The 13342-nt window shown below is 37.8% G+C and overlaps 1 protein-coding gene across 1 annotated transcript; it reads right to left on the reverse strand.

Moving 5' to 3' along the window:
- Positions 1-5162: 5162 nt before the first annotated feature.
- LOC107551404 (probable G-protein coupled receptor 22) lies at positions 5163-6787 on the reverse strand. The gene has a single exon (XM_016232987.1). It carries the CDS (start codon positions 6785-6787, stop codon positions 5474-5476), a length of 1314 nt encoding a protein of 437 aa, XP_016088473.1. The 3' UTR covers positions 5163-5473.
- Between the last annotated feature and the right edge of the window lie 6555 nt (positions 6788-13342).

The raw sequence follows: 13342 nt of genomic DNA on the forward strand, positions 1-13342 counted from the left end.
CCTTCAGGTCATCCAAGATGTAGATGAGTTTGTTTCTTCATCAGATTTGGAGAAATGTAGCATTGCCTCACTTGCTCACCAATTGATCCTCTGCAGTGAATGGGTGCCGTCAGAATGAGAGTCCAAACAGCTGATAAAAACATCACAATAATCCACACCAAAGACTTGCAAAGTAAAAAGCTGCATGTTTGTAAGAAACAAATCCATCATTAAGGAGTTTTGAAAAAGTCAGAGAAATATGCAAAGATCGAACACAGTTCACAAGTGAAAACAGTCCAAAACTGTTCTAAACAAATATACCGGTGGATTTTGATGCAAGACAGCAATAGGGAATGGACTTCTTCAGTGGTGGAAGTGTTATTATGGATTATGGACTCGTATTTTGTCCAGAAGGTTTACAGTTGAAACACCTTAACGATGGAATTGTTTTTTTCTTTTCACTTTAAAAAAATGGACTGGAGTGGTGCCGATTGCTTGTGGATTATTGTAATGTTTTTATCAGCTTTTTGGACTTTCATTCTGATGGCACCCATTCACTGCAGAGGATCCATTGCGGAGCAAGTGAAAATTTATCCAAATCTGTTCAGATGAAAAAGTTCCTGAATGGGTGAAATGATGAAAACCTAGGCTGTAGGTATGTAGGTTCTTTGTTGTGCAACTTTAAATAACATGTTTCCACTAGATGGCCCTGTAGCCCACAGTCTGTGACCAGATACTGAACCTGATTCTAATATTCTTGGTGTATTGTGGGACTACGCTGGTCTAGAAGGTTAAAAGGACGACCAACCCTCTCAGTAATGCCATTTTCCCAAGCCTCTGATCAGCAAAATATCAATACAAACAAACAGGAGCAGTTGTAAAATGAGCAGTGACCTTATATTATCCAGCTGGTTCATTTGCATTTATAGCTTGTTTTCTGGTTTATTATTTTATTTATCCTCTATATAGTACCAAGGGGGCTGTAGTTCTGTCAGTGCAGTATTTTATTGTATGAGAGGGTGACATGAATGTCTTATGTGTCCTACCAGCATGAACACATAGCCTAGATACAGCACAGCAGTTCATGCAAATTTCACATCGCTCACACTCTCTGTCTTTTGCACACTTTATGAAAGCATGTTTGATGCAATATTCTTGGATCAAATGGACCTAATTATTGAAATCAACATCAACTGGCTCCTGGCTTAATGTTTTATTAAAATGTTACTTAATGGTTCAGCCTGTCATCAATTACTCAACCTCATTATGTTTCAAAACCTTAAGAACACAAATGTATAGAATTTTATGTATATGTCACTCTTTTGCATGCGATTTATTATATTTTATATAACAGCTTCTGAGCCCAATTAATTGTATTATTTATATTTGAAGTTTTCTGAAGTCATTCAATAGCTTTATTTGAGAAACAGATTGAAATTGAAGTTTTTTGTTAAAAAGCTTTCCTTTAAGTGAGCTGATCATTGAATCAGGGAGTTAAACTCAAGAAAAAGATCAGTCTGATTCACAAATGAATAAGTTTTCAACGGAATCGACCACTGTATGAATAACCATAAAAAACTAATTGTTGGTGTGGCACCAAACTGAAATAAAATAAATTTAAGTTGAATTACTAAAATGAATAATACTAAAAATTTAATTTAAAAAAACTGAAGCTAAATAAAAAATAACAGAACATAAAAAAATTACTTAAACTTAAAAACTGAAAATATACAAATAAAAGCCAATTCAAAGTATTCATAAATACCGTAGTAAATAAATATCATAAAAACAAGCTTTTGTCCTCTTTTATTTTCATTGTATAAAAAAACAACCAGGATATTTGTCAAAAAAAAATCATATTTTGTGTTCCACAGAAGAAGAAAAAGTTTTATGAATAATCGTAAAAAAACGAACTGAAATAAAATACGTTTAAGCTGAAGTACTGACATGAATAATGCAAAAAACGAAATAACTGAAAATAAATTAAACCAAATAGAAATTAAACAAATACTGATAATCACAAGAACACATAATAAAATGACAAAAACTTAAACGAAAATAAAAACTGAAAATATGAAAATGAATGCTAATTCATAAAAACTATAAAAGTATATTAATAGCTTATAAATAATACTTTTCTAACTCTCACACAAAAGATGACACAACATATGGCATAAGTCGGGTTTGAAACGACATGAGGGTGAGTAAATGATTTCAGGGTGGACTATCCCTTTAAATACATATTAAAATGCTAGATGTTTAATAATAGAAGAGATCTATATTAAAATCATGGCATTTGACAGTTTTAGTATTCTCTATAGTAGCCGTATTAATTTCATTCTGGCTTCTGGGCAATGAGCATTTAAGCAATCATAACATACAAATTATTTATACGACTGTGAATTTTTAAAATGAAGTTTATTCGCTAACAAATGTGAGCCATATTTTCTGCTTTTTTCCAGTTTGTCCTCAAGATGTTTTTAAGGGCTGCTTGGATGCAGTGTGACCAGAAAAATTGGTTTAAATCCGAACTTGTTCCTTCGTTATGAACCATTTTATATGCATCGAGTGCTTATAAACTGGGCTTGTTACCCAGAGAGCAACAGACGGTTCAGGCACTTACACTCTTAAAAATAAAGGTGCTTCACGATGCCATAGAAGAACCTTTTTGTCTAAATGGTTCTATAAAGAACCTTTAACATCTGAAGAACCTTTCTGTTTCACAAAAGCTTCTTTGTGGCGAAAGAAGGTTCTTCAGATTATAAAAAGGTAAGAAAGAAAAAAAAACTTTGACTGAATGGTTCTTTGTGGAACCAAAAATGGTTCTTCTGTGGCATCGCTGTGAAGAACCTTTTAAGCACTTATTTTTAAGAGTGTACCGATGGCTGTTTGCAAACCTTGAACCACGACATCATCCTCTGCCCCTGTATCTTTAAATCTAGCTTGACATAAGCTTTATATCTGAAGAAAAATGTAACACGGGTGACATTTACAAAACCCTTGTGGTGCATTGACTGTTTATAGAGGGCTTGATGATTCTCAATTACAGTTTTATAGGACGATCTGAGAGGTGCAAATCTTATGAGAGTGAAGTGTGACGAAAGGTCACCGCCACATATTGAGCGACCCGTTTGGTTGTTTGAAGTGCCGTCACTTGGAACGAGGCGGGTCACTGTGTGACCTGAATTTTACAACACCATGAAACCGGCTTTAGATGTCTGCAGAGGGCGTTTCAAATCAAACATATGATTTTATCCTAGCAAATAACAGGACTCGATAGGTGTGACCCATTGACGCCGCAGGATGCTGGCTTGATATTGCTTTTGTAGAGGTCAAGACAGAATTTGGATGTGTTTGGATGCAAAGGAAAGGCTCAAAGCTGTCATTTTAATGTACAGTATAAGAGCTTTCAGAAGATTCTAAATGGCGTAATAAATGGCGAATCAACACCATCTCTCTGGCTGCGTTGTTTACCCACAAATTTGGCCCATTTAAGCCAAGTGCACTTTACCTGTCATCCAGGCTGATGTATGAGTATCTCAAAACCCTTGTTATCTGTCCCCTGTGGTTCATAAACCTCTTTTCTCTCCTGCAGCACTGTATTGGGATTGCTTGAATGCTAAATTGTAAGTAATATTTATTGCAAAACATAGCTATATTCTGAATCATTAATTACATGATGTTGTAGGAATAACCAGTCAGTAATTGCTCTGCTTTTAAGACTCACAAGGCTTACAGTAAGTACATTGTTCACGTTGAGTTAGACTTAATGAAAGTCGAATAAGTCAAAAATAGCTCCAAACTATTCAGTGAGTAATTCAATAGAATGATTCAAATGGAGTCTTTTTGACCAAATCATTTCAAAGAACCAGCTCATACGAGTCATTTGTTCATGAAGCAGGTTTCGTTTTGTCACTTTTATTTATCTTTAAAATAGCTTCTATTGCTTCACCCCGGTGTTGTTAACTAAAACTAAAGTTATTAAAAAAAAAATAATAATATATATATATATATATACTGAATAACTGAAATAAAAATAAAGCTAAATAGGTTTTTTTACATAAAAAATGCAAAGGCACATTACAAAATTACTAAAACGTAAACTAAAATTAAAATAACAATTTTAAATATTAAAATAAAAGTAACAATATTCATAATTGCCACAATAGTATATAAATAATAATTTAAAAAATACCTCAAACATACAACACACATACCATGCAGCTAGTGAGGATGAATTTTGTTTTTGAATTATTTAATGGTCTTTGTCTCATCTTATCCAAATCAGACTGCAAACTTGTGAATCAACTAAAAGTATTGTTTCAGAAGTGATGTAGTGCAAAATTTTGTCTACACCAACATGCAGAACTGTTAAGCGATTTCTATGTAAATCACTGATATTGATCTAATTCGGCTTGGCATTGGTTCATTTCATTCTTGACAATACTAAATAATTCCCACTGAACATGCAAGGCAGAATGTTCTCGTAATGGTGCACAATAGACCTCTTAAGAGCTACAGTGCTGACCTGGGAAAATATTCATTAATATGTATGCAGATTTGGTGAATGGGAGCTTAACTTTAGTGTTTCAGTGAATGCAAAATGAGGGACGTTTTGTCCTCGACAGCAGTGCCAAAATGAACCAGACGTCTCCTCAGATTTGACTGCTCTAAAACAATGATATTTGCAGCATCTTCCCTTCTTTTCTTTGTGAATCTCAAGGCTTTGCAGGGTTACCATCTGTTAAAATTTGGTCTGTTCCTCATGCAAAGTGTCATATGACTTCAGAAGACTTGGGAGTGCAGCAACACAAGGCGACTATTTTAAGTGCTTTTTGGTGTTTTGTTCTTTGTTTTTGGAGCTTAACATATAAATTGCTTTGTGACGATTCGTCAATAATTCTCCTGTTTTTGTTCCACAGAAATGATAATCTCATCATATTCACACACAAGACGACATAACATGGATTTTATGCAGTTAGACAAAGGAAAAGTGTTATCATGATGACATTTGTAAGTGCTTTTTCAGGTTTTGTTTGTGTTTGGAGCTTAACATATAATTATTAGTAATTCTCCTTTTTTCTTCCACAGAAACAATAATATCTTCATATTCCTACACAAGATGATGTTCACAACATCTGCTTTCAAGTCAAAAAGCAGATGGATTTCATCTTTTTCCCCCGTCTAGTTTATTATAAATACATGTATACACAGGCTACAAGTCATATATGAGGTACATAACTGATAAAGAGTATGTACAAATCTCAGTTTTCATGTATTTACAGTACATACAGTGGTTTATAAAGGACATGCGCCATGTAACTGCAATAGCATCAATCTATGAAACCTATCATATTATATTCCAAGTTATAAATAGTAACCGATTCTTCGATATCTGCTCATGTAAGACTAATATTCACATAACATGGTTCCCTTTATGTGTAACAGTGCTTTAATGAGAACTAGTCCCTGTACTGGAGGTCGCAAAGTGGTTTTAGTCTGCATCTTCGGATGATAGGCATTTCTGCCTAGCTTCGTGATCGTCAAACGTCACTTTCTTATTCCGTTTGGGATCGATCCAGGAGTTTCGAATCACTGCGTTGTTCGGCAGCGGATCCGCCTCGATGATGGAAACCACCCGTTTCTTCATTTTACTTTTCAAGACTTTCTGGAACTTCTGCCTCGTGAAGGCATACAAGAGAGGATGGAAGACCGTGGTGCCGTAGGCCATGACCAGAAAACCCAGTCGGAGCTTGACGGTGAGATCACTGGGGCCTGCGCTGAGGATCACAGTGTTTAAAACGGTGATGGGCGTCCAGCAGAGGAGGAACGTGGAGATGATGAGCAATGACATACGGAAAACACGCTTTTGGCGCTCACGCCGCTCCCGGTGGCGTTTGACTGCCCTTCGCAGGGCGATGATCACCGAGACGGATGTGCGCATGCCAAGTGGAGCATTTCCGCGGTTGTTGCTCTGCGAGGCATCCGTGATCTCGGGCAGCTGTTGCTCAGATGTTGACATAAGGGAAAAGTTATTTTTCCTCCTCATCTTTTTCTTCTTCTTCTGCGTGGCGTGGAAGCGTGTACCAATGCGGATATTGAGCGCCTGCAGGATCTTGGTGTACGTGACTAACATGATGACGGCAGTCAAACAGAAAATGGGGATTTGGGCCACTAGGTGGTAGTACAGACCAAGTTCGGTGTAATATTCATTGACATGCACAACGGTGGTCTGATTGGCTTTGGTGGGCTCCGGTCCCAAGAATCCCACCTCGATAAATGGCACCAAGAAGCTGAGGAAAGACAGCAGCCAAATGCAGCCCAACAGAGCCACCGCTCGTCCCATAGTCAGCACCCGATTGGCCGGTTTAACGGAGATGTCGTATCGGTCCAAAGTGATGGCTAGCACGTTTGCCGCCGTAGCCACGCTTGTGAAGGACACGCAGGCCTCATGGAAGCAGCAGACGAGCACCGTGTCGCCTTGCAGCGATAGCATCAACACAACAATGGTCAGAGGGATGCAGCAAACGCACACCAACACATCCAGCACATGGAGGTTCATGGTGACAATGTTGCTGACGGAATTGACCAGGTTGGACTTCATGCAGTAGAGGGCCAGTACGGTCAGGTTGCTGCTCAATCCCAGGACAATCTCCAGCGTGAGGAATCCGGTGAGGGACACCTGGAAGCTGAGTGGGTAAGGGTAAGGGCCAGCCGCCGTCATGGCGGGACTCACGGACTCGATGATGTCGAGGACTGTAACGTTACTCATCGTGCTTTCTTCCTCCGTTGCGGGAGGGACGTGCATTATCCTAAAAGGTAAAAACAGCAGGATGCATAATCAGAGAAATGTGTAGGAAGACCAGACACTTTGAACAGCATTGTGTCATTCAGTATTGAATTGAGAATCCATTAGAATTCCAATTCGGTTCCCAAATTGGAATATATGTAACAGAATTGCAATTCGAATTTCAATGTTACACTTAGATGTTAAACTTTCAATTTACCTAGAAATTCAATGTTTGTCAAGACTAACTTTGAAAAATGTCTGAAGTTTGAATTTCTTGCAGATGGATGGATAGTTGATGTGCTACTAATCTAAAAGATAGCAGCTAAACAACATTCACATTTACGCATTTGGCAGTATCCAAAGTGACTTGCGTCTCATTCAAGGCGCACATTTACTTTTTTATCAGTTCTTGTTTTCCCTGGGATTCAAACCCATGACCTTGGCATTGCTAGTGCCATGTGCTACTCTTTTAGCTACAGGAAACGCAAATTAAGTTGTCTGTTATGGCAACAACATATTATGATTCAAGAAATCTGTGGGGGGGTCCCACATATCGAGACCAACAAAACCATTAGATAAAGGGTCTTTTTCCCTTGTTCTAAACCCGAAGACCAGGCCCACGCGGTATCTGTGGTAAATTATTGCTGGATTCACACCACATTACAAGGAAAGTAATTTTTACCTAGAAATTCAATGTTTGTCAAGACTAACTTTGAAAAATGTCTGAAGTTTGAATTTCTTGCAGATGGATGGATAGTTGATGTGCTACTAATCTAAAAGATAGCAGCTAAACAACATTCACATTTACGCATTTGGCAGTATCCAAAGTGACTTGCGTCTCATTCAAGGTGCACATTTACTTTTTTATCAGTTCTTGTTTTCCCTGGGATTCAAACCCATGACCTTGGCATTGCTAGTGCCATGTGCTACTCTTTTAGCTACAGGAAACGCAAATTAAGTTGTCTGTTATGGCAACAACATGTTATGATTCAAGAAATCTGTGGGGGGGTCCCACATATCGAGACCAACAAAACCATTAGATAAAGGGTCTTTTTCCCTTGTTCTAAACCCGAAGACCAGGCCCACGCGGTATCTGTGGTAAATTATTGCTGGATTCCCTCTCTCACTCACTGCGGCGGTTTTGCAGTGTTGCTCCCTGCTCTGACTGGTTTGTCGTAATGGGGTTAACCCTTTCCTCCCCAGAGAGTGGGGTTGCAATCTTGCTTTTGTTTTCTTGTCGTTCTCTCCATCCAGTGTTTCCCTCCATCCTGCGATGGCAGCACAGTCTCTGCTGCATCTGTCAATCCCTGCGGAGATGCTTCGGGTTCTATTTAAGCACTGTGTCGGAGTTGCATGTTTTCATTCATATTTAATGCTGTGCTCTGTGATGAAAGTGGATAGGGGTCTACTGGGAAAAGGACACAAAAAGAGTGTGGCTCTGTTCCAAACCTCGTGAGCTGCCTATGTAGGCAGCATTTTATGGCGTGCAGGCAGTTTTTAAAGACTGTTGCTTCTATGATACCTCATTTGGCTAAATTTTAAAGCAGCATCACATGTATCCGTAACGGAGAAGGTAGTCCCAGAATGCATTGCGATGAGCTCAGTGGAAAAATAATAAATAAGTAATTTGTTCAATAACGGAACATATATTCAATTTAGACATGAAACGATATAAAAATACTGACTGATACCAATAAGCCAGTATTTAGTTTCATGTATATACACACACACACAATATTTAAATACAAATTATTGTATTGTATTATTTTCAATTAATAATATTTACAATACTTAGTACATAAATACTAAATATTTAGAAAAAAATTGATGTAATAATTATGTAATAATGTTAGTAATAAAATTATAATATATTAATATGTGTGAGATTTTATCACAAATTTACATTATTATGGGCTTATTACAGGTTATTATAAAAATGCATATCTACATTTAATATTTTAAATAAATATTTACTAAACATGAATATATTGATAATACTCAATATACTCAACATGAAAATATTAATTGTGAGAAATATATAAATATATAAGTACAATTCTATACTTATATTATGCTTTCATATTTATTTTGAGATATGCTAAATATTATATTTATCTAGGTAAATTATTAGTACCTTTAAAGATTAACATAAGCATAGTTAGTGGTTTTGCAAAGGTAATCTAAATGTAAAATTAGAGGAAATACACAACTACATATCTAACATTGACCGATAAATGAAAGAATGTCAGCCGATATCGACGGATAACTAATATGTACCACTATATTGTGCATCCGTAAAAAAAAAAGAAAAAGGTTCAGGTTAATTAAACACACATGATTTTACCCAATATTTGTGTGTGATATAGTGTATTTTTAGACTATAATGTCATTAGCAGCATGCTAATGGCAAATTATTGAAATCAATTGTATCTTAGGTCTCACGTTGACCTGTAGCTAATTGTATGACGTAAGAGCTGCTGCCTACGTAGTGCAAATTGTTCACTTACGAGATTCTAATTGTAGCCAAATGTATAGTCAGCTCACTAGCTTTAGGAACGGAGCATGTGTGTTTGATTTAGATGATGGGAACACTTAGTGTGTGTGTAATATGTAGAGGAATTGTGATTGATAGTTTCAATTAAGCCGGCCTGTCAGTTGGCAGAAGGAGAAGTCTTTCTCAATTTGTTTTGTTTGGCTCATTTGGCAGGTAAGTGGGGCATCTAAAGTGACAGTTGCTACAAGAATGTGTGTGTGTGTTCACATTTGAAGCAGTTGTTGGCATGCAGCTCTCCACACGTTCTGATTCTGAAATGCACATGTTGTATTATTAAGTGGTAAACAGCCTTCTATAGACACGGCAGCAGCGCCACTGAAAACTTTGCACTAAAGACAGGCTCGATATTTCAGCTGCCATTAATATTTCAGCATGCTTTCCCAGCGGCCTTCCAGCACTGCAGAGTAATATTCTGTTATTCCTAACCATTTTTCTGTGATGATTTTTAGAGGGAAATGACATTAGCGTACAGCATTGCGTGTGCTGTGAATAAAACTGTATGATGAATATTATAAATAACTCTTTTGATTGCCATATATATTGTTCCTTCCTCCACAGTCGTGTCTCAATATATGTGTGGTTATATGAAAAACAGACAGATGAAGGCTGTGAAAAGAAAAAAGAAGTGCAGTAAGTATATTTTACAGATATGCTGTGTACAGTAAGTGATGGTACAGTGATGGTATCAGATGGTAAGAATATGATGTTATTTTTTAGTCCTGTTTACTAACTGATTCTTATGGTACTCTAAGCAAGGTACCTTGGCAAAGTGGTTCCCAACCCTGGTCCTGGAGACACCCCAACACTGCACGTTTTGCATGTCTCCTTAATCAAAAACACCTGATTCAGGTCATCAGCTCATTAGTAGAGACTCCAAGACCTGAAATTGGTGTGACAGAGAAAGGAGACATACAAAATGTGCAGTGTTGGGGTGCCTCCAGGACCAGGGTTGGGAACCACTGCCTTGGTACATGTCCAAAAAAGCCAAAGTAATGTAATTTACCATATTGATACCATAGGATTTTAATGGCACATGTCCAAAAACATGATACAAGCATGGTGCCACTAGAGGTTTGCTACTCGACCTGAGCCTGACGGGACTCGAAAAACTCGGGCTTCGGGTTAATGTTTAACTTATACCCTCAGGCCAGGTTCGGGTTCACAAATTTTTTTTGATATATATATATATATATATATATTTAAATATATATAATAATATATAATAAAAAATATATATATATATAATTTATATATAGCATATACAGGTGCATATCAATAAATTAGAATGTTGTGGAAAAGATTACATTTATTACTGAAATTTATTTCAGTAATTCAACTCAAATTGTGAAACTTGTGTATTAAATAAATTCAATGCACACAGACTGAAGTACTAGTCTTAGTGAAGCCTTTGGTTCTTTTAATTGTGATGATTTTGGCTCACATTTAACAAAACCCCACCAATTCACTATCTCAACAAATTAGAATATGGTGACATGCCAATCAGCTAATCGACTCAAAACACCTGCAAAGGCTTCCTGAGCCTTCAAAATGGTCTCTCAGTTTGGTTCACTAGGCTACACAATCATGGGGAAGACTGCTGATCTGACAGTTGTCCAGAAGACAATCATTGACACCCTTCACAAGGAGGTTAAGCCACAGACATTCATTGCCAAAGAAGCTGGCTGTTCACAGAGTGCTGTATCCAAGCATGTTAACAGAAAGTTGAGTGGAAGGAAAAAGTGAGGCAGTAATTAAAGCAAAAGGAACCCCTACCAAGTATTGAGTACATGTATATGAACATATACAGTAAATGAACATACTTTCCAGAAGGCCAACAATTCACTAAAAATGTTTTTTTTATTGGTCTTATGAAGTATTCTAATTTGTTGAGATAGTGAATTGGTGGGTTTTTGTTAAATGTGAGCCAAAATCATCACAATTAAAAGAACCAAAGACTTAAACTACTTCAGGCTGTGTGCATTGAATTTATTTAATACACGAGTTTCACAATTTGAGTTGAATTACTGAAATAAATGAACTTTTCCATGACATTCTAATTTATTGTGTAAAGCAACACAATTTATTTACACTAATGTATTGTGTTTTATGCTGGTATGTTGTTGGCGTAATGGAGTGTGCCGTTCTCTCAGACAGTCGCTCTCTAAAATCTCTTTCATTTTTTAAGCGGCGTTTACCTCAGAAATCTGGTCTGGTCAAAGAGACAGACTCGACTGAATTTAAGCTGCACACTTTTCTGGAGCAACAGACAGACAGCTGGGATTTCCAGCACTCAAGCTCAGCTTCGATCCGTCCTCTTATCACTCTGGGAGTAGAACTGCAGAAACCCTTTTGGACTTCTGATTTTTCTCGGCCTGGCCATGCGAGAGGGTCGTTTGGCGGTGCCAGAAATCAGTTTGAGGAAGGCAGAGATCTCAGCAGCGGCTCTTTTATCTCTCTCCTGCAGTGCCACTTGTGCTCTTTGTAGTCGGAGTGTTCAGTCTCCCAGTAGATTAACAGAACGCTAATAGAGCTGCCCGCCTTTGTGTTACTGAAGTGGCGGGAGTGTTTTAATCACTCGCCTCTTAATACGCACTGTAAATCTGAACACTTTCTCGGCTAAAGCGGCAAAAACGAGAGAGAACTGGAGTAGAAAATGTTTTACATCTTTAGGGGAAAGAAGCACACTTCTAAAAGGAATAAATTAAAGTTATGCCGAGTTCACACTGCATGATTTTCAAACTCGTCGGATCGCCGTTGTTTTCACACTGCGTGACTATCTAGCATTCAGTCGCTGCTGTGTTCACATTGCACGATGGATCGGCGACAGGAGGATACACACTGCATGACTTCACAATAGGAAGTATCAACGACAGCTCTTGTCTGGTCCGCAAACTACTTTTCACAACAAAACACGTTAGAAGTAATAATTGAATAACGCTTGAACCCGCGTGCGTCAGACCGGAGTTCTCGAGCGAGACTGGAATTATTAAAAAATATGTATATAGCCCGCAAATTGTCTGTGAGCTGATCTCCAGCTACAAGGAGAAAAAGAAAAACAGGTTATGCAGGAGGCAGATGCAGGGAACAGGGATTGGGTGTTCTGCAAAGAGAGTTGAAGGTAAATAATGTTGCAGTAACTGTTATGCTGATGCTGTGGCTGGTCAAGCAAATGTTTGTGCTTGTTTCTGTATGATATAATTGTTCATATATCTATTAAAATACTGATATTCTGGTCTATAACTCCTCCCCGAACTTCCCTCTGCCCTGTATCTTGGTCTCTCATTGGCTGTAGGTCATCGCCGATGTAGTTTTCAGTCAGAAATCATTTCACACAGCGACACCGACAGCTCCAGATATTTAGCATGCCAAATATTTCACAGGGGTCGGCGACGTGTCGGTGATTCCCTCAGATCGCGTCTTTGATAATTCACACTGCGTGATTGTCACTCGCGTGAACGAACACCGATTTGCCTCCGATTTCGGGCATTTGTCGGCGATTTTTTTAAATCGTAAAAATGTTAGTTGGGACGATCATTCAGTGCTGATTAACATACTCATTTTACGTCATCTATTTTGATGCCATTTTTCATCGACACCATGTTGTTTTAGTGTGAATATATGGGTTTAATTTAAAACTGCCCCTCTAATCGAGGTCCTCTTTGTTTTTGTGCTAGATAAATCCTGTCATGACTGCATAAAGAAATTAGATCATCTGATCTCCCTTCATTGATCTTGTGTAGTAAGCTACTTTTTTTGTTGTTGACAACTTGTGGACGAAGTTTTCTAATGCGATAACTTTAAAGGGGTCATATGATGCGATTTCAATTTTTCCTTTCTCTTTGGAGTGTTACAAGCTCTTGGTGCATAAAGAAGATCTGTAAAGTTGCAAAGACTAAAGTCTCAAATCCAAAGAGATATTCTTTATAAAAGTTCAGAGTCAGCCACACCTACCTAAAACGGCTCGTTCTAACACGCCCCCACATATCTACCTCACTATGTGGGAAGATTTGCATAACGCC

The sequence above is a fragment of the Sinocyclocheilus grahami genome, unplaced genomic scaffold (assembly GCF_001515645.1).
Source record: "Sinocyclocheilus grahami isolate Dianchi unplaced genomic scaffold, SAMN03320097.WGS_v1.1 scaffold423.1, whole genome shotgun sequence".
Lineage (NCBI taxonomy): Eukaryota > Metazoa > Chordata > Actinopteri > Cypriniformes > Cyprinidae > Sinocyclocheilus > Sinocyclocheilus grahami.